At 56.4% G+C, this 25,529-nt stretch overlaps 2 protein-coding genes across 8 annotated transcripts in view; both read right to left on the minus strand.

Annotated features, from left to right (window-relative positions):
* Positions 1 to 929: 929 nt before the first annotated feature.
* Positions 930 to 7,760, minus strand: SLC35E4 (solute carrier family 35 member E4). Its single transcript, XM_068563008.1, has 2 exons — positions 6,495 to 7,760; positions 930 to 1,930 (listed from the first exon to the last, which is right to left on the minus strand). The coding sequence occupies exons 1-2, from the start codon at positions 7,108 to 7,110 to the stop codon at positions 1,497 to 1,499; spliced, it is 1,050 nt and encodes a 349-aa protein (XP_068419109.1). The 5' UTR covers positions 7,111 to 7,760; the 3' UTR covers positions 930 to 1,496.
* A 4,578-nt stretch (positions 7,761 to 12,338) lies between these two features.
* Positions 12,339 to 25,529, minus strand: part of TCN2 (transcobalamin 2) — a 37,589-nt gene continuing 24,398 nt past the window's right edge. For all 7 annotated transcript variants that reach the window (XM_068563209.1, XM_068563206.1, XM_068563205.1 and 4 more), the window contains 8 exons: positions 22,371 to 22,563; positions 21,474 to 21,631; positions 20,276 to 20,437; positions 18,872 to 19,044; positions 18,560 to 18,746; positions 17,544 to 17,715; positions 15,040 to 15,155; positions 12,339 to 12,910 (listed from right to left, as the gene is read on the minus strand). In XM_068563209.1, coding sequence (XP_068419310.1) covers positions 12,849 to 12,910; positions 15,040 to 15,155; positions 17,544 to 17,715; positions 18,560 to 18,746; positions 18,872 to 19,044; positions 20,276 to 20,437; positions 21,474 to 21,631; positions 22,371 to 22,504 — 1,164 coding nt within the window. In that variant the 5' untranslated portion in view covers positions 22,505 to 22,563 and the 3' untranslated portion in view covers positions 12,339 to 12,848. The remainder of the gene's footprint in view (positions 12,911 to 15,039; positions 15,156 to 17,543; positions 17,716 to 18,559; positions 18,747 to 18,871; positions 19,045 to 20,275; positions 20,438 to 21,473; positions 21,632 to 22,370; positions 22,564 to 25,529) is intronic.

Here is a 25,529-nt window from a genome sequence, read left to right on the forward strand (position 1 = left end):
CCCACTGGCCCCATCGTTCTCTCTCCTCCCCGGGCCCTGCCTACCTGGCTCCTCACTGGAATCCTCTCCACGGGGATCATCAGCCCATTTTGTAGATATGGAAACTGAGGCTCAGGGAGGGGAGGTACCTACCCCAGGTACACAGTGAGGCAGGCGGAGCAGGATTAGGCCCCAAGTCTCTCTAACCCAGGCAGGGACCTTATGGTTTTTAACAGGCTGCCTCTGCCAGCAGAGGCAGGTAGGTGGCGGGAGTTAAGTGCTTACAGCCAAGGGAAGGATGAGACGTGATGCAGCTGAGTCCGGCCAGCCCTCCAGGTGCCCCCACCCCCCAGTGCTCCTCCTTCCATGGAACCACCCGATTCCTTGCCCTCTGCGCCCACAGCCCTGGGCATAGCCCCTCGTCCAGGCCCTTCCTTTCTCAGGCTTCTTTTTTGGTTTTTCTTTTAGAGGAGGGTTGCATGTTTGGGTTTTCACCCCCAGGCAAGGGTTTCGCCATGAGAAAGGGAGAAGCAGATGTAGGAAGTGAACAGCAGACAGGGGACCAGCACGTGCAGAGGCTCCGGTGGGGAGGCTTGGTGTCGGGGGGGTGGTACCTGAAGGAAGCGGGTGCAGATGGAAGGTGGAGCCCAAGGAGGGGAGAGGGGAGAGGGCAGAGGAGCCTGGTGAAGCTGTGGGGCCAGGCCCCGAGGGCCCTGTGGTCTGGGGCAGGAAGCTCTGACCTTGTCCCAAGAGCAGTGTGGAGCCACAGAAAGCGTGTGTTTTAGGAGATGCCCCTGGGGCTGTGGAAAGATGGCGTGCAGGGGCCGGAGCAGAGGGCTGGGGTGGGGGCCTGGCCAGGCCCTGGTTGGTAAGGGAGGGGGTCCTCGTTTCCTTGTGGGCAGCTGGCAGCCATCGGCCCTTGGCTGCCACCCCGAGGAATGACACAGGTGTACAAGCAAAAATAGTTTATTTGAGGACGGAAGACCCAAAATTGGGGGGCCCAGGGCTGAGGCCACAGCAGCTGCCTGGAGTTGGCACAGACGACCCCAACTCCCTAGGGAAGCCCAGCAGCAAAGAAGCCCTTCCCTGGGCCTCCTAGCTGCCTCCCCCATTTCCTGGAGGAAGGATTGTGCGACCCCTAAGAATCATCATAATCATCATCACCATCATCATCATCTTCATCATTAGAACACGGTGAGGTTTTCAGTTTGGCCAGCAGTTTTCGGCGTAGTAGTTGATACTAATCGTAATAATTACTCTGACAAGCACAGTGACTGTGCCGGGCTTGGACCCACCATCCAGTGGTGAGTGGGGTCTCTGATAAGGAGAGGCAGGCAGGGACAGGAGGTGGGTCTCTCTGGGAGTCCCCATTCCAGCCTCCAAGGTGGCCCTGCAGGAAGACCCACCTCCCCCAACGGCCCCAGCGACTGCCCACTCTCCCCGTTTTCCCATGGCCACTGGCCAAGGCTGGATTCAGGCTGAGGCAGTCCCGCGTGGTCCCTGTGCTCCCTCAGGTCTCAGAGACCCTTGCCAGGCTGGTCCCTCCGCCAGAAGCCCCTGCGGGCAGCCCAAGAAGCCAAGAACTCGCAGTTGTGGTAAAGGAACATTCCTGAAAGGGTGAGCGCAATGCCCACATAGCTGAGGGTGCTGAGGCGGCTGCCAAACAGGAGCCGGGAAAGGACGAGGTTGCCCACGACAGTGAGGTTGCCCAGGACGTGAACAGTGAGGGCCGAGGTGAGGGCCAGCAGGGAGAAGCTGGCCAGGTTGTAGAGCACAGACAGGAGGCAGCTGAGCAGGATACAGGCCCAGAGGCGGGAGTCGGTGGGGGCGGGCAGCGGTGCCACGCCAGCTTCCAGCACCAGGGCCGCGCCTGCCAGCAGGCAGAAGCTGGGCAGCGAGGTGGCATACAGCAGGGTCACCGCGTCCAGCCTCTCCTCCTGCAGCAGGGCACCTGCAACCAGGACAGCAGCCATCAGCACCCAGCACGAGACAACCCCCACGAGGCCAACCCGGCACGACCTCCTCCTCTGCCCATCCTCCAGGAAGCCTGCCTGCCCCAACCCCTCAGGTGGAATTAGTGGCTCCCGCTCTGTAACAGGAAGGTCAAGAATCCAGAGTCAGACTGCCTGAGTGGTGACCCGTGGTGACCCGGGTCCGCTCCTGACTACCTGTGACCTGGCACTTAACCTCTATAGGCCTAGGTTTCCTCACCTGCAAAATCGGAGGATAATAAAACCTTAAATATGCAGGGTTGTTGTAAAGATTAAAATAGATAATGTACATAAAGCCCTTAGAAGGTAAGTGGTCAGTAAATGTAGAAAGATAAGATAAATAAGCGTTATCACCTACTCCTCCCACAGGCTGAAACAATAATCTGCTTGTGATGTCCCACTGATCAATAAACATGAAAAAAAAAATTCTTCAGGGGCTCCCCAGGCCCTGGAGAAAAACATCCTGGGCTCTTAACCAACTTTGAAGGCCCTGAACCAAGCGGCCCCGACCCAGCTTTCTTGGCTTCAGCCCTTCTCGCACTCTCAGCCCCACAGTGCAGCTCCCATGCCAGAGTAGGGACAGGCCACCAGCAGGCCAGTTCTGCCACTTACTAGCTATGTGGCTTTTAGATTAAAAAAGAGAGTTTGAAATAATAAAAACCGTTTGAATCAAATGTTCGATCACTAGATGACCATTGGGATGACAGGGAACAACAAGAAGGTCATTGTTTGCTCCCGGCTGTCACTCACTGTTTATCACTGATAATCAGCATCTTTTGCTACCAACGCTGGGGCTTGTCAAGATGAATCCAGGACACAGAGGAAACCTTAGTCTTTGCAAGGAAAGCGGGGATCCTACCACCTTGCGCATGTGTGCCTGTGTGTGTGTGTATTCATGTTACCACCCAGCTGGTTCACAAAAGCAGCGGTGCCCATCATAAAATCACACCCGGCTCAGATGAGATGATAGTACTTGCATGAAGGCAACGAGACAGTTTTTGTGGAGAGAGATGAGTCATGGCTCCCCATACCCTCCCAGGGCTCTCTGAGCCTCCATGCATTTTCTGACACACACTTTCCAAAGAGCCACAGAGGTGCTTACTCATAGGCTATGCTTAGAATAGGAAATCTTATTTCTCTCTCGATTTCACTCTGATGTTTTGGCTTTGTTCTCTAGGCAACAGTCCCTCTGTCAAGCATTTCTAGAAATGAACAGATAACTGGAATGGCTCCTGTTCGTCCGCTCCAAATTTAGCACCATTACGAGCTGCCCGTGGCCTGCGTGTTAAAGGTGCGATCACTGGAAGGTGTTTAGGATTTCAGGTGAACTTCACCTTTGGCAAATTTCACCCTCTGAGAGGCAGCCAGGCAGGAAGGTCCTAACTTTCTCCCCCTGCCCCTTGCGCCTGTTCTGCATCCCACCCAGCCCTCCGCCTCCCTCTGCTGCAGTCCAGGGAAAGAGCAGGGATCCTCTGCCAGAGGCCACCCACCCGGGGCCCCAAAATGCCAGCCTGTCATCCTGCCTCCTCAGCGACGCCTCCTGTGCCAGCTCCCACCAAACCCTGCATTTCAACCTCTCCTGGGACTTCCCTGGAGGTCCAGCGGTTAAGGCTCTGTGCTCCCAATGCAGGGGGCGTGGGGTTGGGGAACTAAGATCCCGCATGCCACACGTGTGGCCAAAAACAAACAAACAAAAGACAAACAACCTCTCTTCCTCCAAAGACACTTTTGTTTCAGCATCTGAACACGCCAAGCTTCAGTTACCTGTGGACAAATGTTCTCTAGACCCCATTCCGCTGGCTTCTGGCTTATCCCGTCTCTGCTCCGTCACGAGCTGTGTGATATCACACAAGTCGCCCTCTCTCTATGCCTGTCCCCTCGTGGGAGCATGGGCAAGGTGTCAACATGCCCCTCACGGGGGCCTGTGAGGTGCTGAGTGCAGGGCCTGGTGCCCAGCAGCAAGTGCTGGCCACAGCAGCTGTCACCATCCCCCATATGCTGCCCCCGCTGGCTGACACCCGTGCCCTCGCAAGCCCTGCTTCTCCCTCCCAGAACACCCCTTCCTACTCTGGCTGTATGAAGAGCTGGGCATGTGGGCACACAGTGAGGGCTCAGCAAGTGTTCGCCACTATTATTACATTATAGTCACCATCACTGCCTGCCTCCTCCCCCAGGCAGCCTTCTCTGGTTTCCCCTAGAAGTAGCCACCCAACCACAGCTATGCCCACCTTGGCTCTAGCACTTCTCCCCTGCCTTGTGATCTCTACTTCTCCCCAGCAGCCTGAGAGCTCAGCGGGCAGGGTCAGGCTGTTCCCTCATGCGGGTGGATGTAGCTGAGGACAAGTCTCAGCACGCTGGCACCCCACTTCCCAGCCTTTCTGTGAGTGGGAAGGTGGCATCACTCCTCTCCCCATGTAGCCCCCCAGGTCCACAACTGGCTCAGGAAGGAGAGAAGCTGCTGGACCTGCCCATGGCTGCTGGGCACTCCTCTTTCTGGACTTTCATCCTCTGCTCCCATGGAGTCTGCCCTCAGGGAAGGAGCTGGTGTCAGCCATTCACACTCTAGTCTAAATTTGGCCCTGATGACTTTCCTGGAAAGTCTGGCAGTAGAAACCTCTTCTTGTCCAAAACCCATCTCACCCCTTATCTCCAGTCTGTTCCTCCCCACCTCTGCTGGGCTCCCATCTCTGTTGGTGGGGCCTCCAGCCTCCTAAGCTCCCTCCTTAGCACGCTGAGCCAAGAAGTTTAACCAGCCTGCCAAGTCTGCCATCAGACCATTAATAAATCCACCATTTAAGGGGTACCTTACCTGGGCCAGGCCCCAGGCCATGTGCTGGGGACATGGAGCTGCCTCAAAACCAGGCCATGCCCTCTCAGAGCTCCTGTCTGGGGGAAGGCAGACAGGTAAACAAGAGGCTATAATACAAGGCATGTGGAGTCCTGATGGAGGAAGCAGAGGATGCTGTGGGAGCCTGGAGCAAGCATCCAACCCGCCTCGGCAGGCAGGAGACAAGGAGAGAGCTGGCAGAGCCAAGGAGCAGCCTAATGCCAGGCACCTGCCACCCCATGTCCATGTGCCCGAGGCCTGGCCGGCCATAGCCTGTCCTGCAGGCTGGGGCTCCTCCTGTGTGAGAAGCGCTGGGCCTCAGCAGGCGTGATGTGAGCCTTGAGGCTGGGGCCTTCCCAGCCTTCTGGCCCTGCCCAGGGCAGGGTACAAGGTCAAGTTTCCCACTGACTCATGCCCAGAGCTCAGGTCCCAGCTCTCATGTAACCTGAAGGCAAAAATAGAACTGGGCTTTGGTCCCACCTCAGGGCCCTGGAGGATGGGTACAGGGACTCTGGGTCCTGGCTCCGATGACTGCAAGGCAGGGCTGAGCTCTGACTTCAACCTTCCCTGGCTGCAGGCTGCCCTAACCCCAGCCCAGGGCCCTTGGAGCAGCCCCTTCTCTCTCCCAGGCCTGGGTCACAGGATCTCAGAGCTGCAAGGGAGGGAGACCAAGAAAGCCCTGGGACTATCAGCTCTGACCTCCTCCACCAAACAGATGGGGAGACTGAGGCCCAGACAAGATCCAGATCTCCCCTTCTGCCCAAGTTTGCCCAGGAAGCACGAGCCCAGGTGTGGCTGGAACCCAAGCCTCCCCAACCTGAGTGGGCGCCCTTGGGTTGAGGCAGAGAGATGGTGGAGGCTGTGACTCAAAGGACCCTCAGTAGGACAGGCAGGAAGGTGGTCTCCACCCTCAGGCAGAGTGATTTAGCAGGGTCTAGGCCTGGAGCCTCCACCTTACCCTCTGTCCAGAGCCCCCAACCCCCTTTCATCAGAGCTGAGGTCCAGAGCCACATGGACTAGGATTCCAGTCCTTAGGAGCTGTGTGACTGTGGGCAAATCATGAACCTCTCTGAGTCTCAGTTCCATCATCTTCTAAAATGGGGATGAAGGTGGTGGTTGCCATGACGACTCAAGGTCAACACCTAGCATGGGACCAGTTACACTGCAGCTCCCAGTAAACACCAGCCCTTCCCAGACTGAGCAAAAGCCCTCGACTTCCAAATTCCAGCTCATGGCCTTGCCCTCTTTCTCTTTCTCCAGTCTCCACTATCAGGCCTCCCTCGGGTCCACAGCCTTATGCCACATCACTCGGACGGCATGAAGTCTGCCTGCCTGGGTTCAAATCTTGCCTCCGCTGCTCACATGGCCCAGGGCAAGCCCCTCTACCTGTCAAATGGGGACAATATAGTGACTTCCTTGATCAGATATGGAGATCCAGGCTTGACAAAACATGGACCACAGATCTATGGCAGCCAACTGGACGAAACACTGGTTGGGCCTCTAGAGCCTAAGTCTGGGGCCTGGAACTCACTGAGCGGTTGGCCCTTTCTGAGCCTCAGTTCCTGACTCTTCCCAAGCCATGCGCCTCAGTTTCTTTATCTGTAAAACTGGATAATGGCCATAGCCCCTCACAGGGCCACCCAGGCCACACTCCCACCCCGAACCCCACCTCCTCAACCAGTGTCCTGGGTACTCACTCTGCTGAACGGACTTGAGCCCACGGAGGCAGGTGGCCGCCAGCAGGAAACCACAGCCAGCTGGGGGTGTCCGGAGCTCTCCGGCCAGGCTGCAGGCAGCCCCCAGGCAGAGCGGGCCCATGGCGGCGAACTGCAGTGGGTGGTGGCGGCGGCCGAGCAGCAGCGCGGACAGGGCCAGCGTGATCAGTGGCGTGGTGGTGGTGGCCAGCTGCGCCAGGTCCAGGGGCACAGCGCTCAGGCCCACGTTGCCGCAGGCCATCGAGGCGCCTAAGGTGAGGCTGAGCAGCAGCACTTGGCGGCGGGTGCGGCCGGGCATGGGGCGCCGTGCCCCCGGGTGGCACGCCAGCGCAGCTGCCAGCATGTGCAGCGCCGAGAGCAGCAGGGGCCGCCCGAAGCCGTGCACCGTGAAAATCCACTTGTTGAGGCTCGACATGCTGGCTCCCGCCAGCAGCCACACCAGCGCTGCCACGGCCACCCAGGCCCGGCCAGGCCGCCGTAGGGCCTGCGGGGTGTCAGGGGGCCACTGAGGGGACGCCCACCGAGCACCGCCAGCCACCGCCACTGCCTCAGCTGAGGTCATCCTGCCGTCATGGCGCTCCCGCGGGCAGCGGCACATCCGTACCAGTGGGGCCGGGGCAGGAGGCCGGCTCCCCAGCGACCAGCTCTGGGCCACCAGAGAGCCCCACTTTGTATCCCGCTCGGTCTCAGGTGAGGGCACTGTTTCTTGTGCCCGGCCTGCGGCAGCCAAGGTCCAAGAGCTATGCTGTGTCCCCGGCTCAGGCAGGGCAGAGCCTAGGTCGCTTCTGCTGGGATGCCAGGCTCCCTGGTGCTGAAGCCTGGCCTAGTAAGCGCCGGGCACCTCTGCCCCGTGCCAGGCAAAGTCTCCACTCTTCTCCCCTCCTAGCGCCCACGTTATGCTTACATGGAATTCTCCATCCCTTTTCTCTTCAGTCCAAACCCCAGGTCCTCCAGCGTGCTCAGGACAGGCCTGCAAGGGCGATCCGGGCTCCCGCGCCCGGTGGTGCCGGTGGTCCCGGTGGTCGGGCTCGCTACCTCCGACAGTGCCCAGACCCCGCGGCGGGCTGACGCGCCGGCCTGCGCTGCGGCCGGTCAGACGGCGAGCTCGACTCAGCTCGGCTCGGGCAGGGCCTGCGCGCCAGCTCCTTCTCCCGGCGGCTCAGGCTGCGGCGGGATCTCTCGCCAGGTTCTGGCGGAGAGCGAGGCTCTGTGCTCTAGGCCCCGCCTCCGCGGCAGCCCCTCGAGCCTCACCCGGAAAATTGGGCTGAGCCCCACGCGCCACCTCCGGCCAGGCTCCGCCCCCGAAGCCGAGAGGGATGTCTCGCTCCTCCCCCACGCCGCCCGCTCGCAGCTCCTCCTCCATCAGCCTAGCGTTACCTCCATCAGCAGACCTCCTCCTAGCTGGAGTGGAGTCAGCCTGTCGTCCCCCCTCCCCACACCGGTGGGGGATCAGGCCCCTCCCCACCCAGCGCCAAGGCAGGCCCTCCATAGAGATGAACACAGGGCGGGAGACCCTGGGGTATTTTTCTGAGGGAGCCTGATAAAAATCCCTAGCCTCTCAGGAGATTACATTTTCAAGGACACCCTCCCCCCAGGAGACCTCATCCTAGGACCAGTCTCGGAACCACCCAATCTCTGGCCACAGTTATCCCATGGGGCCTCAGCATTCGGAAGAGTTGGACCACGGGGCCCCTTAATACCCCTCGCTCGCCCCTCCCTAACCCCAACACCTCCTCCCTCTCCCAGCCCAGGGCGGGCCCCCTCTAGGCAGGCAGAGGGAAGCTGAATCACCGAGGCCACCCACAGCTGCGGAAGCAGGGTCCCGCCGGCCAGCATCTATCCCTGGCCAGCAGCCCCTGTCCCATCCCCTGTGCGCTCAGAGCTGACTCATAGCTGAAATTCCTGGGGTCCACCCTCTGCCCCCATCCCTGGCAGGACAAAGAGCCCTAGGTGGGCTGGGAGCCAGAGCAGCTGCCACTAAGCCTTTGCCCTTGCATCGGTGTTGGGTAAACAGCACAATCCAGAGCAGGACAGGCTGATAGGGATTCCAGGCTGGGCCCTGGCCTCTCTGAGCTCAGGAGTCCAAGTGTGCAAGAATCACTGCCCACTGTGAGCCTCTTTCCTGCCGTCCAGCTTCCTTCTCTGTGGAAGCTCCTTCCCACTGGGACACGGTTCACCCCTAGCCTGTCGTCTGACCAGCAAGTCCTTGATGGAGGAACCAGCAACCTGTCTGGAGAAACAAGACCTCAAAGGGAGACCGCTCACCTCCGTCCACGGCGCCCTCTGGTGGTCAGAACACAGAATGGCTGCAAGTGTCCCCTAATCCCCATCACAATCCTTGGACTGGGATTAAAATTCCCCAGCCTCACTACTGATTCAGACCTGCTGAATTCAGATACCCTCTGGTGGGCCCAGGGATGTGAATTTTTTTTCACTTGCCTCTGGTGATTCTGACACCCGCATGAGCCTGCAAATCACTGCTGAATAGTCCAAATTGTAGGGCAGGAGATTTCCAGGTGAAAGACCAAAATATGCAGGTATTTAGATGGGGTTTTTCCAGGAGGGGTTGTGGGAGGGAAACTGAGCCAGCCAAGGGGGCAGCCCCCCTAGCCCCACATTTCCTGAAGAGGAGGAATCAGGGCCTCTAAGGGTTAGATTCTTTTTGAGATTTTGTCAGTTTTCCAGTTAAGCTTCCTTTAATTAAAAAAACAGCAATTAATTTAAAAATAGTAAACACCCCCCCAATCTTCTAAGAGCTGAGCTACTGCGGAGTGGTAGGCAGTGTCTACACCTGCTCCAAGACTGCCAAAAAGCACTCCCACCTGCCCGGCCTGGTGAGGGGTGAGCTATGAGGAATGAGGATTAACCAAGATGAGGCCTGTGTTGGCCTTGGTGGGAGGGAGAGAGCTGTACACCCTTGGGGGGGGAGGGGGGCGAGGGGGAGGCTGAGGGCAGAACCCAAAGCAGGGATTGTGTAGCTTGAGTGGTGGTGGGGGATTCAGACCAGGTCTACCTGGCTCCCGAGCCCCAGTTTTTAACCTGCCTTGACCTGCAGGCAGCAAGACTCTCCACAGGATGTTCCCTTGTGGGAGAATGGCGGGGGTGGGCACCCAGCTTCATAGAGGGCAGCAGGGGCTCCTTCGCACCCCTTGGGGTCCACCTGAAAGCCCAGAGCAGCCCCGAGCAGCCTGCCCCTGCCCACAGGCTCTCATATCCCTCCGGTCTGGGTCTGAGTGCTGCCCTTCACCTGCCGCCCCCCACCACTGCTGCAGGAAGCAGGTGATTCAGGGCGGGACCCTGGGAGGCACCAGGAGGGAAGAAGAACCCATTTCCAGCAACTGAGCTGCAGAGGCTTGGGATGGGTCTCTCCTCATGTCGCTGCATGTCTCTAGACCAGTCACTTCACTGCGGGGCCTCAGTCTCCCCATCTGTGATCTATGATGAGCTCACAGGCATGAACGTAAACCAAGGCGCCACCCCACAGTTGTGAGTTAGGAACAGGCTGCGCGAGGGGACGCGGCTTGTCTGGAGTCACACAGCTCTAAATGCAGGCCAGACGCAAACCTGGGCCCCCATTCCAGGGAGGCCACTGCTTGTCAGACTCTTACTGTGGACATGACTGTCCTCCCACCCATGCCCCTTCTCGGGGTCCGTGCTGATGGAGCCAGACTAGACACATGACCCAGGGCCCAGAAGTGGGCTGTGCCGGTCAGACCCCTTTCCAGGCTTTGGGACACAGGCTAAGAAGATAAGAGGGCCTGGGGAATTAAACTGGAAGTCAGCAGAGTCACTGCTGGGGCCACGTTCAGAGGAAGCTGATGGAGGGGGAGGACACGGAGAGGAGAGAGCCTGAGGGTAGTGGAGGGATGGAGCCCTGAGCCCCAACTTCCATTTCCCTACTGCCCTCGGCTGCCCTTAAATTGGTGGGCTGAGTCTTTTCAGCAAATATCCTTTTTTATTTTTTATTTTTATTTTTTTTGCCACCCCGAGCAGCATGTGGGATCTTAGGTCCCTGACCAGGGATCAAACCTGCGACCCCTGCAGTGGAAGCATGGAGTCCTAACCACTGTACCGCCAGGAAAGTCCATCAGCAAATATCCTTTAATTTGAGCAGGATTCAGTAGCTCCCTGTTGCTCAGAGCCAAACACATCCCGACTAAGACAGTTCCTCCAGAGGGAGGATCACATCCAGACCGTGGACGCTGAAAGCCCAGTGCAGGGGTGCTCCCTTTAGTTAAGTCCACCCTCCCCCTAGCCTGGCCTGGGACCTGCCACAGCTGGCCTCCCCTATATGGGAGGGGCCTTGGCTTCCTCGGGAGGTGGGGAGGCAGCAAGGCGGTGCAGGGGCAAGGGCTGGGGTCAGTGGGTGGGGACCTTGGCTCTGACACCCACAGGCTGTGTGACCTGAGGGAAGCCGCAGGTCTCTCTGAGCCTCCACCCTTCTGTGAGGAGAGGGTCCCAGGTCAGGTCCTGAATCCTCTCTAAAGTGCCCTCTCTAAAGGTCGAGATTAAGAAAGTACAGGTGAACAAGCACTCTGGGGATCTGGGCACAGACATTTCACCTTCAAAACGGAGGCGGCTTTTTCATTTGGCTTTCAGGTACTTGGATGTCTGTAAAGCATTTTTTAAATCGCTTACTTCCCCTACTTGCCCAGACACTAAATATCGGAGGAAGAAGCACATGTTTATAATCCATGGCGTGGACGGCTCTGTGAGAGTCACTGTGAAACCTGACATGCTGTCAGAGGGCCCCTCCAAGGGCAGACCCCCTTCCTAACCTCGGTGGGGTGGGGCTTGTGGGGTGCCCGCCTGGCCTGAACCCTACTTCCCAGAGGGCAGCCCAGAGCCCAGGCCCTCCCACAGAGAGGCAGGGTCCCCACCCCACTGGCCGCTGAGGCCTGGGGTGACGCCTGACTGTGCCTTGGGGAAAAGCTCTAGGGTCCTGGGCCTTCAGTTGCATTTGGACTCTGCCATGTAATCCTAACAATTGCCAACTAAAACTTGTCAACTGCCATCTGCCTCTACAAGGATTAGGTCACTAGCCCCTGTAGCCGCTGACCTTCAACACACCCTGAAAGGAGTTCAGGGTGGAAATCAGGAATGAGGCACTCTGTGCTCTGGGAAAAACAGGCAGAACAGGCAGATATTTTTAGAAGAAGATTTTATGAGCCCAATTCTTGCATCTTCTCTTATCTAGAAAAGCACTAAAATCATTAATGGAGCCATCTGCTCCTGGAGACTAGCAGTAACCTTCACGAGACGAGCAGCAGGTCTCTGCCAGAATGTGCGCTTGACTACATGTACCCCCTTCGCTAAGATCATATATAGTGCTGACCCCTCCCCTACCTCTTCAGAGCAGTTTCTCAGAGCTATCTGAAATGCTGTCTCCTGGGCTACAGTCCTCATTTTGCCCCAAATAAAACTTAACTCGCTACTCTCACGTTATGCTTTTTTTTGTTTGTTTTTTTAAGTCGACACAATCATGAAAGCCCCTGATTTTCAGTGTTTGAGTGGAGGAGCCAGGAGGCCTCCCCAGGCCAGGTCTGTCTGTCTCCTAAGCCACGCCCCCCCACCACTCTCCCTCTGTAAAGCAGAGAGGAAAATAGAAACATCGACAACCTCAGAGTTGTGCAAGAGAGCGTCCAGCAAGTACACGCTCCCTAAACAGTAATCAGCATCACCACCGCCAGCACCGTTCCTGTGCACCCCCCACCCGTACCCAGGAGAATGCTCACCCCCCTCCTCTGCTCCCCACGGGCCTCTCTCCCCCTTCTCTGCTCCCAGCCCCCGCACTGGCTCCAAGCATGAGGCATCAGGACCCTGGGGCATGTGCCAAGTCAATTCTTTAATCATTTTGGAGGTGGGCTGACAGCAGCCCTGCAGAGCCCTCGCCAGCTGCTATGCCGCAGTCGGCTCTGGGGCAGCAGCCCCGATGGAGTGAAGAGTGGAAAGCTAGGGCCAGGGCCACAGAGCTCTCCTTGCGGGACCCCCATCCCAGAGCAAGCAGTACTCACAACGCCAGTGGCCGGTGGCCTCCTCATGCCAAGGAGTCTGAGATGCTCACACTCTCCAGCCTATGAGTGGCCTTCACGGGACACCTGCGGGGCAAGGTGGGGCCAGACCTGGGCAGACAGACCTGCCGGGGAAGGTGCTGGGCTCCCTGCTCCAGGGTGGGCGGTGGTTTAGGACCCCCGCAGGGGTGGTGGCTGTGGTGTTCCGGGGACAAGTGCACAAGAGGAGGCAGCAGGGTCAGGCGTGTGCCTGTTACAGGGATGTCTGAAGGGAGTGCAGAAGCCCAGGAAGTGTGGGAGGCAGCTGGGGTGGTGAGCCTGGGGTCTACCAGCCAACCAGCCTCAGCTCGATGGCTTCTCCATCCCTGGGTCTGTAGTCAGCAATACCTGCAGAAATATTGTGGGATGGGAGTTAACAGGGCGGAGTGTTCCCCCCACCAACCTCACCTTCTGGACCCCTGCCCTGAGGCCATGGTCTGTAAGATGGCCTCAGGGCTTGGTGGTGGGAGACTGGGGGCCTGTCCAGAGCCAGTCTGGAGACTCTGAACTCAGTTGTGACCTCAGGGTCGCTGAGACCCACAGGCTCATTTTGCAGTGGAGGACCCCCAGAGGGTGTGGGACAGCACGCCGGATAACCAACATGGGGCCAAAGGAACCAGAGACCCTGACAACACCTGCCTGGCAGGGTCACTGTCTTCATAGTCCCCCAAAGGGCCTTCAGGAAGAAGGACCTGCTCGGTGTGGTCTGGGGACCATGAGCGAAGTCAGCCTTTGCTCACTAGGGACAATCCAGGCTCCAGCACGACACCTCGGTCAAGCCCCAGCTCTGCACTCACTAGGGGTGTGACTCTGGGCAGGTTATTTAACCTCTCTGAGTGCTGGTGTTCCCATTTCTAAAATGAGGATAATAGTGATATCAACAACCGGGCCCTCCTTTTTCCCCATGGGAGTGGGCTTCCTGCTGGAGTGGGAGTCGAGGGGGGTAGGTAGAGGACACGACCACCCACGTCTGCCTCATGGCCGAGTCCATTGGGCTCTCCCCGTTGGCTACCTCCTCTGTCCAGCCTTCATCAGTAATAGAGGCCAAATCTGGTCTCTCCATCTGTCACCTCTTGGTTTTATTTCTCAATTTGTCCAGAAGCCAGGCAGGAAAAGAGAATGCTTTTTACTGGGCTCCCTCAGCAAGTCCCACCCTCTGTAAAGCACTTGGCCCAATGCCTGGCCCATGGCAAATGCCCACTAGAAGTTCCAGGTAGCAGGAGCGGGGACAGATGACCCTTAAGAGTCTGTCTGGTGACTGGGCTGATGCTCAGGGATGCTTATGACAGCTTGGGGCATAAGAGTTAAAACTGGAGACACCCTAAAGGTCCAGCAGGAGTTGATAAGCTGTGGTCCACCCATCCCACTCCACGCCAGGGCTGGGCCCTAATTGGCCTAAGCCAGTCTTGCCATGGTCCCTTCTCTCTAGCCAATGATGGGCGCAGAACCTGGGCCATCTCCTAGCAACAGGGATGGGTCAAGGAACGCGCCTGTGTCCCAAGTCCGCCTTCAGGATGCCAGGAGACATTTGCTGGGGGGTTCAGAGACAAGTTTCCCAAGTCATAAAAGGGAGCAGCCCCAGGAAGACACAGAGTAGCCTCTCTGGAGGTAGGCAGCCAGCAAAGAGAGGAGGAGAGTCACAAGGAGGTGGGGCTGAGGCTGAAATCCTTGCTCCCACTGGAATCTGGTCACATGAGCCAATGGATGAGCCAATGGATGTCGTGGAAGCTAGTTTATATTACGTTTCTGTTACTTGCAGCCCAAAGCACCCTGCTGGATGAGATATCCTATGTGGCTATTACAAAGAAAGGGGAAGATCCACATATACCAACATAGAAAGATGGCTACAATATGTTAAGGCTGAAAAAAATAAATTGCAAAACAGTATATAGAGCTGTGCCATTCGATATGCCAGCCATTAGCCACATGTGGCTACTGAGCACTTGAAAAGTACAAAAAACAGGCATGCAAAATATGTCATTAATAATTTTGCATTGATTACATCTTGGAATGATATTTTGGATGTATTGGACTAAATAAGATATATTATTAATATTAGTTTCACCAACTGCAGAACTTAGAATTACACATGTGGCTCACATTTTATTTCTATCGGAGAGCACTGCTATAGAGTATGGCTTCATTTCCATGAAAAAACAAACATACATATTTAAAAAATTATCTGGAAGAAAATACACCAAAAGTTAAAAGAAGTTATTTCTGGGTAGCGGATTACGGGCAATTTTAATTTTATTCTTTTTTGCCTATCTGCTTTCCTAGAGTTGCCACAATAACGTACATAAAAATTCTTCAGAATACAGTTAAATATATTATATGCAAACTTGAGCATCAGTGGTTATCTGAGGCTGAGGCCCAGGAAGGTCCAGGGGAAAGCTGGCGTGAGTCGACAAAGCCTCAGTGCTGGGACAGGGCTGGGCTGGGGGACACGTCCGGAGGGGGCTGGCCACCAGACTCACCTTGCAGCAGCGGGGTGTCGGGGGCTCGGAGGAGTTGCCAGAACTCACGTTCCCCAGCTTTCTTCCCCATCACGGAGGTCAGGTAGGGGCCTGACAAGGAGGCCTGTGTTCCATACCTACCAAAGGGACAGGCAAAGAGGGAGAAAAGGTGACTTTGCTCCCCTCGACCCAAGGGCAGAAGTAGAACCACCCCCACAAGGAAAGTCCTGCCCTCGCTCCCAGGGCAGCGCTAGCCAAACCCTTCCTGGGCCACCTCACCGTGGGTCTCTCCTCCACGCCTCCTCTCCAGCCCCACGGACACCGCCCACTCGGGGGACTGCATCCCCTCTGGGGGCTGACATTGCAGGGGGTGGGAATCAGAAGCTGACAACGGCCCACGAGAGACAGTGAGGCCAGCGTGAGAAAGAAGCAGGAACAGGCAAGACAGAGGCAGAGATGCCCAGTGGTGGCTCTGGGTCTCTGGTTCCAGAAGTTTCTGTGGCTCAGGGGCACCCCCATCCTGTGGCTGGGTTGCTCAGTCTTCTCTCCGACCGTACACACCCCACGCTCCCCACTACCAGAGAGGCTTGGATTAGATTCCTGGCTTTTGCAACCAAGAGACTCCTTCTTCATGCCACCCCTCCCTGACGCCACTGCCACAAACACAAAGGGATCCCGGATCCTAGTTCCCGGACCAGGGATCGAACCCGCGCCCCCTGCAGTGGAAGCCTGGAGTCTGAACCACTGTACCGCCAGGGAAGTCCCCAAAGGGATCCTCTTAAAACACTGTGGCCCTGTCCTTCCTGTCTCCTTATCAATGGTGTTGTTCTTAGAGAGGGAGGGTTTTCATAGTTTTAAGAAACAGAAATACCCTCAGGGTGACCTGGTCAAAGGGAAGGTTTTAGGGAGCAGCCCGTCCCCAGTCCTCCCTTAAGTGCAGGGCCACATGGCTGCCCGGAGAACCGCTCTGTACCGGCCTCTCTCCGTTTCTCTCTCTCCTCTTTCTGTCTCTTTCTCTCTGTCTCTGTCTCTTTTCCTCTCTCTCCTTCTAGAATCCAGCTTTCTCTGCTGTGCACTCACGTGCCTCAAATATGCCTCCCTTCTAGCCCCTGAACCCGTCTCAGACACCCCCTCCACCACCAAGAGAATCATTTCTCAGACTGGTATCCCTGACGTTTTCTCAGAGGTCCTGGAGTTCTGAATAAAAATGTTAAGTTCAATTTTTTTTCCATTTTGATGACAATATCCAAACACGAATACCAGCAGGTTCTAGGTAATCCCAGGGCCTGCCGGACTAAGGCCTCCCAAGGGTGCCCAGGGTGTGTGGCCCCCAGAGGACTGAGGTCGGCTTGGTAATAAGTGGCGTGTTCGGGGCCAGGGAAGAGTCTACAAGCTGCAGCTGCCTGTGCAAACTCCGCCTGACGGCAGCTCAAACCCGAGAAAGTGCTGAGCACGTCGGGCTCACTGGCACTGGTGTGTACTCCTGCTCCTCAGCAGACAGTCCCTATTTGAATGTTATTGGTTTCACAGTTTTCTTTGTATTTAATTTGCAAAGCTGTTTAGGATTTATAGCCACCTAAGAGCCAAAAAGAGAAAGGACTTTAAATAGTAAACATTAGTACACATATAAGTCATATTATTACAGAAATAACTTAACCTGGGGTCTGGGGGAATTTTCATCCTTTATAGGGGTTTTTGCATATCTCTGGCCTGAAATTCCCTGCCCCAGATGACCCCAAGGTGCCAGCTGTGGGTCCTCCCTGGCAGCAGGATGCTGTCCTTTGGGAGCTCCAGTTGGGGACAGAAATTGGGACCCTCTCAAACGGAGGCACATTTTTCTAGAAGAGAAGTCTGGGGTCTAGTGGGGTCTGGTGGAAGGTACTCATTCTCCGGGCCAGATCACCACTGGTGATCCCTCCCATCTTATTTAGGCACAGACACAGCTGGCACAGAGCAATGCTCTGGAAATGCTTGTCCTCAGATCTGTCAAATCTCAGGGTGAGAAGCAAGTTTAAGGCTGTTGTCCCACCTCCACATTCTGCAGAGGGCTTGCCCAGGTAATTAAATCATCACAGGGATTAGACCAAGATTGTTTGATAATAAAAATTCTTATTCTTCTGAAAGCTAACATGTATCGAGCACTTCTAAGTGCGGGACCCTGCACACAAAAAGCATGTACCATGCCCTCTCTGTGCACTAATTCCTGGACTCCTGCATGGGCTCTGGTGGATGGGGGGAGCACAACTGTCATCCTCATGAGCTGCAGGAAAATAACTGGCTGGTCCCTAGCTGGAGGGCGGCAGAGCTGGGATTCCAGATGTGGAGGGTCTGCCTCGGGAGCCTGCTCTCCTAATCATGATGCCTGTTTCCGCCACAGCATGGGTGAGTCGGGGGCGGAGAAGGTGGAAGAGAGTCGGGGCCTCTCCCAAGGGAACCCTCTCTCCATCCCTTGCCCCATTCATGTCCCGTTTTGGGGATGTGGGGTCAAGTCGGGTGAGGGCTGGGAGATGGGGGGGCAGTCTCACCTGAACCTGCTGTGCTCCTGGGCCTTCTTCAGGACATCTTCCAAAGAGGAGCCGACAGGGACAGAGACGGAATGTCTGTACGAAGGAAAGATGCTGGAGACCTTCAGCGTGACATGGATGAGCTCTGGGACTTGGGTCTGTGAAGGGGTCTCCGTAGCTGGTTCCAACAGGACTGTGCCAGGGAGAGGGGAAGGGGCAGCTGGTCTGAGGGCAGGGGGCCAAGCCTTAGTCCTCCTTTCTTCCCTGGAATACACTGTGGCCCATCGAGACCTCCTCCTTCCCCTCGGTCCCATCCCGGTCAACACCACCACCACCTGGCTGCCTTTCCAGCCTCCCCTGTCCCTCAGCTCCCACCACCCTTGCCACCCAAGGTCAGGCCCCTCACTGGTTTTTCTGCCTCCAGTATCCCCCTCCCACCTCTCTGCCACAAGCACCCCCCACCCAGGGTTCTTTCTAGAACATACATGTTACCTCTGAGGGCCTCCCCTCCTTTTCACCCTCCTGCCTGCCACTCCAGCTCATTCTCTCAGACCCCACTCTTTAGTGAGACCCTTCCCCCCAACTCCAGTCTTGTATACCTCTGAGCCTTTGCCCTTGCTGCCCCCTCCCTGCTCTGCCTTTCCTCCCCTCTTCTCCACTGGCAAATCTCACCCACCCACCCCAGTCCTTCCCCCAGATGAAGCCCTGATTCAAGCAGCTAACTGGGACTCATTATGATGTATCAGAGCTAACCAAAATGTGTCTCTCCCCATTCATTCATTCGAACACTTCTGTACTGGGTATCACACAAGGGGCTGGAGATTCACGGCCCGCCCAGAGCTCACCATTTGATATCTCCCTCCCCACACTGTGAGCTTCTAGCATCTGTGACTGCATCTTAGCTGCCCGTGTGTCCCACGCACACCTGCAAACCCCTGTTGACTCAGCAAATCAAGATGGAGCAAGTTCCCTTCCTGGGACAGGCAGACCTCATTGCAGATTGAAAAGAGCAGGGCTTCTATGAAAGGCCTGGCTACCTCTTGGTGCCAGACAGTCTGGGGAGATGAGGTCCACATAGCTCTTCTGGTTCAGGATGGGCAGCAGCTGAGAAATCATGAGAGGGTTCTGGAAGGCCTTGTGCTGTAGGCTGGCCAACAGAGCAGCCTTGGCCTTGAGGCATGCTGTGCCCAGCTCCACCGTGCGTCTAAGGGAGGCCATCAGCAACTGGTGACGGAATGGGGAAGAGGAGGCGGGTCAGCCAGCGGGGAGGGGCCAGGTCTTCCAGCACCCCACCGGTCCACCTCCCACCAGCCACCAGGGTGGAGCCCAGCCCAGAGTCTCCTTCCCACCTGCAGTGCCAGAGGGGTGCTGTAGACATTCCCAATGTGGCCCTCTGGGGTCTGGGCCTTCAGGATCTTCTCTTGCACTCTCCCGAGGGCCACAGTGATCCGGTTTCTCTGATTGGGGTTGAGGTTGGATAGCTCCAGACAGGAGAAGGCCAAGCCCGCCATGGCCAGTGTGTCTGCAAGGGACAGAGCCAAGTGGGGTCAGCCCGGGCAGGACCTTGGGGCAACAGGCAGCCACGGGAGGGCTGGAGGTAGGGGGACAATATGGTCAGAGCAGCATTTCAGAAAGTTTCCACCAGCTAGAGGGACCAACAGCCCAGTCTGCCCAGTCTCCAGGATGGCAAACTGGGATGGGTGGTCACCGTATCCCTGTCTGCTGCCTGGGGGTTAGAGGTTGGGGAGAGAGACTGGAGGAGGGAGGGCCAAGAGGACTTTAGCCTACACACTTGTTCCCAAACCTGCCTGCACTTTAGAATCACCAGGGGAGTTTGCTTGATTTTTCTTTTTCTTTTTTCTTTTTTTTCTGGCCGTGCTGCACAGCTTGTGGGATCTTAGTTCTCCAACCAGGGCTCGAACCTGGGCCCTCGGCAGTGAAAGCGCGGAGTCCCAACCACTGGACCGCCAGGGAATTCCTCACCAGGAGACTTTTAAAGGAGCAGGTGCCTGGGTCCACCCGCAGGTGGTCTGGTTTATTAGGTCCAGGGAGCTGCTTGGGCCCTGGGGGGTTTTAAGCTCCCCACCCCGGGACGATTTAATGTGTCCACGGTGGGTTTTCTATAAGCCTCTCAGGCAGAACAAGCTCTCTGCTGGCAGGGGCCCTGCTACCTTCTTCTCTCTGGGTACCTACCCTCCCCAACTCCAACCTACTCCATCCTATCCCGCCCTATGTGAGGCACACACACTCACAGAACACAGCCAGGCCTAGAAGAGACCTTGCAATCATGATGACAGGAAAGGGCACTGGAAACCCAAGGTCACACAGTGAGGAAGCAGATCCAGAATCCAGGCCTCAGGCCTCTCAGCTCATTTGATGAGAACATCATAGCTGTGTATCCAGAACTTTCTCCATGCTGGGTACCATGCTATGCCCTTTACATATAAGGCATCTTTTATTGAGATGCTGCTGGGAGGTTATTTTACCAGAGAAGCTGAGCCAGAAAGGCCAGCTGATCTGTCCAGGGTGACCTACAGTAAGTATGCGATGGAGGATGGGGTCAGGAAGCCAGTCCAGCCCCAGCGCTGGCTCACAGCCCCTGCACCACAACGAACCCTCACCATTGTGCTCCTAGTGGACTCGATAGGAGGGGTCCCAAGGAAAGGTGAGCATGGGACTAGGGGTGGAGGCCTTCATTTGGGGCAGGGGGCTGGAGGAGTGCCAGCCTGGCCTTCAGGGTCTGGCCCACTCACCCACAGGGAAGTGGTCCTGCTGAGGATGCTGTTCGTATTCCACAGCATACAGGAGCTTGCCCACCACGCTGTCATGGACCCGCTTCTGGTGGACACACAGGGCCAGGATGCCCAGGCCGTACTGGTAGTAGCTGGTGTGAGGGTGGCCCTGGTGATTATGCCCTGGGAGGGAGAAAACCACAGGGTGGGGCTGTCATGCTGGGCTTGAGGGGTGACTTCTCTGCCCCCTCCCAGCAACCAGCACCGCCAGCACTGGACCCATTGCCTGCACTTCCCGACACCCTCCTTTGGGTCGTGGGATTCTTCTTTCCTTCATTCCCTTGACTCATACTTGCTGAAACCCCACTAAGTGTCAGGCGCTGTGCTTGGAGGTATGAACAGTGATGACAGGCCAGGCACAGTGCAGCCAGGCCCTCCGGAAATAACACAACCCACGCTCACGAGACTGTGATTATAACTGAACTGTGGACCGAGGTCCATGTGGCCAAATAACAGAGGTCTTTGAGTAGCTGGGGAGTCGGGGAAGGATTCTCTGAGGCAGGGATGCTGGGGAGAAAGGGCGGGGGAGAGGTAAAGGTGGAGTAGGAGTGAGCTAGAAGGGGAAGGAAACCTTCCAGATAGAGGGAACATATGTCAAGACGCTGGTTTGTGAGCTGAGAGAAGGCCAGGGTGGCCGGAGCCCATGGAGGGGCAGGTGAGTGGGTGAGCCAGAGGGTGGGTGGGCAGGGCCTGGAGAGGAGAAAAGGGCAGACAGGCTGGGCCTGAGGGCTGTGAACACAGCAGGGAGCAGCTGCTGGAGGATTTAAGCAGCACTAACAAGATCAGAATTATATTTAAAGACTCGCTCTGTGTGTGCCAGATTGAGGTAGGAGGCAGGAAAGTTAGCAGAGAGAGGTAAGGAGTGAGTAGTACTCCTTAGTACTGCACAGTGTGTGCAGCTGTCCCAGAGGTGGGTAATCAGGCCAGTCTTGGTGGGTGAGCAGCAGGGCTTGTCAACAGAGTGTATGTGGGATGCAGGAAAGGCTTGATCAAGAATGGCTACCAGGGCAGGCCCAAGCCTCTAGCGGATATGGAGACAGGCAGAATGGAGGGCAGGAAAGAGGCCTGGGGAGAAAACTCAAAGTTCTGATGTAGACGTTTCACCAGCCAATGTTGTCTGATGCGCCCTCCCCCGCCCCAGCAGACCTCGCCTCCTCACCAATGGCCCCCTTCTCGTCCTCCAGGAACCGCTTCAGCTGTGAGACCAGCCTGCCCCCCTTGCGGCCTCCGACAAACTCGCAGTTGGCCCGGAGAGCAAGCAGGTAGAGGGCCAGCTGGCCCATGGAGGGCTTGGCCTCGGAGTCACTGTTGTCATTGCTGGAGGCAGACATAGGACAACGCCAGTTAACAACACTTCAGTGAGAAAGTGCCACCCTGGTAAGCCTGGCTTGGGGTGCCCCACCACCACCACTATGAAGCGGAAAAAAATCCTAGCAGTTGGAACGTTTCCAAGACCTGCCAAAAGCAGATGTAGTCAGTTAGGTAAGTTGTGTATGTCACGCTTATTTCATAAAGATGAGAAATTAAACTCAAGGACAAACTCTGAGGGCTCTTGCATCCAAATGACCTGTTTGCCCCACCATTTTGGTCACACTTCACCCATACACTCTCCCCTTTCTTTCCTCTCCCTGCCCTGCATCCACTTCTCAAGAGGGAGTCCAAGCAGGAGATGCTCCATGGTGGTCCTGACCCTTCACCTCTCATTCAGACTCCGGTGCTGGACCTCAGAACAGGCTTCCTCTTAATGCCCCCTGGAAAGGGAGCACGGATAGTCCGATACTGCTGCTGGGCTCAGTATGAAAGAGTGCAGCCATGGATTAGTAATGTCTGCCTCAGGTACTGGAGGGTACAGTAGCCGCCCAAGGGCCCCGGATTGGCATCTCCAATCTAGTCAGACCAACCCCATTCCACAGATGGAGAAAGGCCCAGAGGAGATGAAACTTGCCCTAAGGTCTCCCAACAAAGCAGTGATAGGCCCAAACCGGAACGCAGATCTCATGTCTCTTAGGATGTGGAGCACGCCATGGGGAAAAGAGGAGAGAGAGCGTGGCCAGACCTCAGGAGGCTCTGCTGGTAGCTGAGCTTGAGGCTGTGCAGGTAGTGGGCCTCCTTGGCCCCAGCCTGCAGGCTGGAGAGGCGCAGGCCCACGTAGATACTGGGGTTCAGCTGCTCCGGGGAGAGCCGGTCCATCCAGGGCAAGAGGCGCTGGCCCAGCCTCTCCACCAGCGTGCTGTCCACCTCTGTTATTTCTTAGGAAAGAGAACAGGCCAAGTGAGGTCGCAGCGCCAGGCCACCAGCGACACCTTACCAGGGTCTTCTCCAGGGAATAAACATCCCCACCTTACTGTCACCTGACACACACCCTACTCGTATGCGGGAGTCCGACTGTAACGAGAGGCAGCGGTAACAGGGGAAAAGCCGGTATCCTGAAAGAGCGGCCGGAGTGGGCCAGGGAGAGGTGGTGGGCCCAGGGCAGAGGACGCGGGTGCCAGGCAGCCACTCTGCCCATCAGGAGTGACAGAGAGACTGGATGCCGAGCGGCGTGGGGTGCCCCAGGCACTGCGCCCCACCTCCCTCAGTCCTCAGGCCAGCCCTGTGACGTAGGTACTGTCATCATTGCATTGCACAAAAGAGGAAACAGAAGTCCAAAGTTGTGGGCGTGTTCCACCCATTTACAAAAACTTCAACCCACACTGGGAACAAGTTACATACCCAGTTTTAAAACAGAAATAGAGTCACAGATGTAGAAAACAAACCTATGGTTACCAGGGGTGAAGGGGGGCGGATAAATTAGGAGACTGGGATTGACATATACACACTACTGTATCTAGAATAGATAAGTAATAAGGACCTATTGTATAGCACAGGGAACTCTACTCAATACTCTGTAATGACCTATATGGGGAAAGAATCTTCAAAAAAAGTGGATATATATGTATAACTGATTCACTTTGCTGTATACCTGAAACTAACACAACATTGTAAATCAACTATATTCCAATTTAAAAAAAAACAAAAACAAAAACACTGCAGCCTGCCCACTGGCTAACTGGGGCTGCCTGGTGAACTTCCTCTGGGCAGATCTCAGAATAACGCTGTTCCTGCCCCCTCAGTTTAGGTGAAAAGGACCTGAGATTGTGAGGTGAATTGTTAGAAAGCCATCATCCTTTGCGACCATTTATCTGTGTGCTTCGGGATTTACCCACGAGGGAAGCAGAAGCCTTAGGGGTGTTTCCCAGCTCCAGCTGACTGGCGCTTTCCTCCCTCAGGGAGGGAACCTGAGCGAGTAGGTGGCCTTGGAGCCACTTTAGACTTTTCCCCATTTAATGCCTCCCAGTTGCTGTGGGGCTCCAGCTGCTGGGCAGGCCGCCCCTCCCAGGGGACGGAGCAAAGGAACTGGGGAAGGGGCTGTTTCTCTTTTCCTTTCTCTTTCTCAGTGCTTTTCTGTGTGTCTGCCCCCATTTCTGTAGGAATTTCCCTCTCTCTCTCTCTCTGGATCTATTTCATTCTCTCCATCTCTCAGCCTGTCTCTCTCCTTATCTCTCCCTCCACAGTTCTCTTTTCCTCTCCCTTTTCTTCAAAATGGAGAGGGAGCCCTGCCCCCACCCTGGGCTCTGACCTCCAGCGAGTGAGTCAGCTCTGGGATTAGCGTGATAGGAAGAGGAGCTGGTGCTGTAAAGAGAGGTGGGTAAACACAGTTCAGCCTCCTTAGCAGGAAGGAGCTGCTAACATTCACCCAGGGTAATAAAAGTGAGCCTGGGCGAGCTCCCTCCCCTCAGGGCCTCCAGCTCACAGGGCCGCCCAGCTCCGCCAGCTGAGGACTGGCTTTGACAAGGGGAAGGACGGGAGCCCACCCTGCATGGGCACTAGTGCAGATCTGTGTCAGTTTCACAGCCACACAGGGCTTGAACCTGGTAAAGCAGGTGGTGGGATCCTTGCATCACACCAAGGAGGAAGGCAGGGGAGCATTCTTAGCCCATTTTACAATGAGTGAATGAGACTGGGGGTGACTAAATGGCCCAGCAGCAGTGGGCTGCACCCCCGAACCCAGTCCAGGGTCAAGCCTATGGACCAACTGCTGAAAGCTTCACACGCACTGAGGGTGCCGGGTCTCCCCTGGGGACTGCCTGGACAGGAACCAAGAGCCAAGGGCTGAGGGGTCTGGTGGCACTTGTGGAACAAGCCGGGCAGGAGGCTCCTGGTGCCCAGGGAAGACCGTGACCTGGAGTTCTGAGAACTGAGTCCAGCAAAGCCCTGGAAAGCTGGGGCGCCTTGGGCAGGTCACCTGGCTCCTTCAACCCTTGACTGCTTCATGTGTCACCTGCACACGACTGAACCTGCCTCTCGGTTTCTCCAAGGGTCACAGGAGACCCTGCTGGTGTAGGCAGAGTGAAACGCTGTGGGCAGAGGACGAGGAGGAATGAAGAGAGGCGGGCGGCCCACCTTCCCTTCCTGCCTCTGCTTCCCATGGGGCTCCGGGGCACGAGCAGCCCTGAGCTTGTGCGCTCCAACTCCCAGACAGGTCCCAAGAGTTCCCGAGATACTCCGGGGACACCAGAGCAGGCAGGCCCCTGTATGGAATGTAAAGCAAATGCCTTGCCACCGCCCTGACCCGCCAGGGTCTCCACACACTCGCTTTCCCTCTGCCGGGGTGCCCGCCCCTCACTCCTTTCCTTGCCAGCTCCTTTTCCTCTTTCGGGTCTCAGTTCCTGCATCACCCCCTGGTCCTTGGAAATCCTTCCCACCCCTTCTCCCTGAATTGGCATTCCCCACCCCCTCCAGGCCTTGGGCTTCCTTTGGCACTCATCACAGCCCCCGACACAGCACTGACTTGTCTCTTGACTGCCATCCCCTTCACTAGAACGGAAGCTCTAGGAGGGAGGGGGGGGGACCTGTCTTGCTCTTTGTTCTTTCCCCAAAGCCTAACATGGTGCCTGGCACAGAGAAGGCTCAATCAGTGTGTATTGAATGAATAAATGAACAAATGACTGAATTGATGGAAGTGATCTTGTCTGGCGGCGAGTCAGACATACAATTCATCTCAATACAATGTGCTACAACGCTGAGGTCCAGCTAAGTCCAAACTGCTGTGGGAGCCCAGAGGGGCAGCTAAGTCATTCCCGCCACTCACACACATCTGAGCCTGTTTCTCCAGCTATATAATGAGGGGCTTGGACAAGATGGTCCTCTCTCCTAAGGACCCAGCAGGCAAGAG

Source organism: Eschrichtius robustus, chromosome 14 (assembly GCF_028021215.1).
Source record: "Eschrichtius robustus isolate mEscRob2 chromosome 14, mEscRob2.pri, whole genome shotgun sequence".
Classification (NCBI taxonomy): domain Eukaryota; kingdom Metazoa; phylum Chordata; class Mammalia; order Artiodactyla; family Eschrichtiidae; genus Eschrichtius; species Eschrichtius robustus.

What these genes read in the sequence shown, in the direction of transcription:
- SLC35E4 (XM_068563008.1), bottom strand. Translation starts at nt 7,110, where the DNA reads ATGTGCCGCTGCCCGCGGGAGCGCCATGACGGCAGGATGACCTCAGCT. An exon ending in GCTCAAGTCCGTTCAGCAGA is followed by an intron (nt 1,931 to 6,494) that starts GTGAGTACCCAG and finishes TCCTGGTTGCAG; the next exon opens with GTGCCCTGCTGCAGGAGGAG.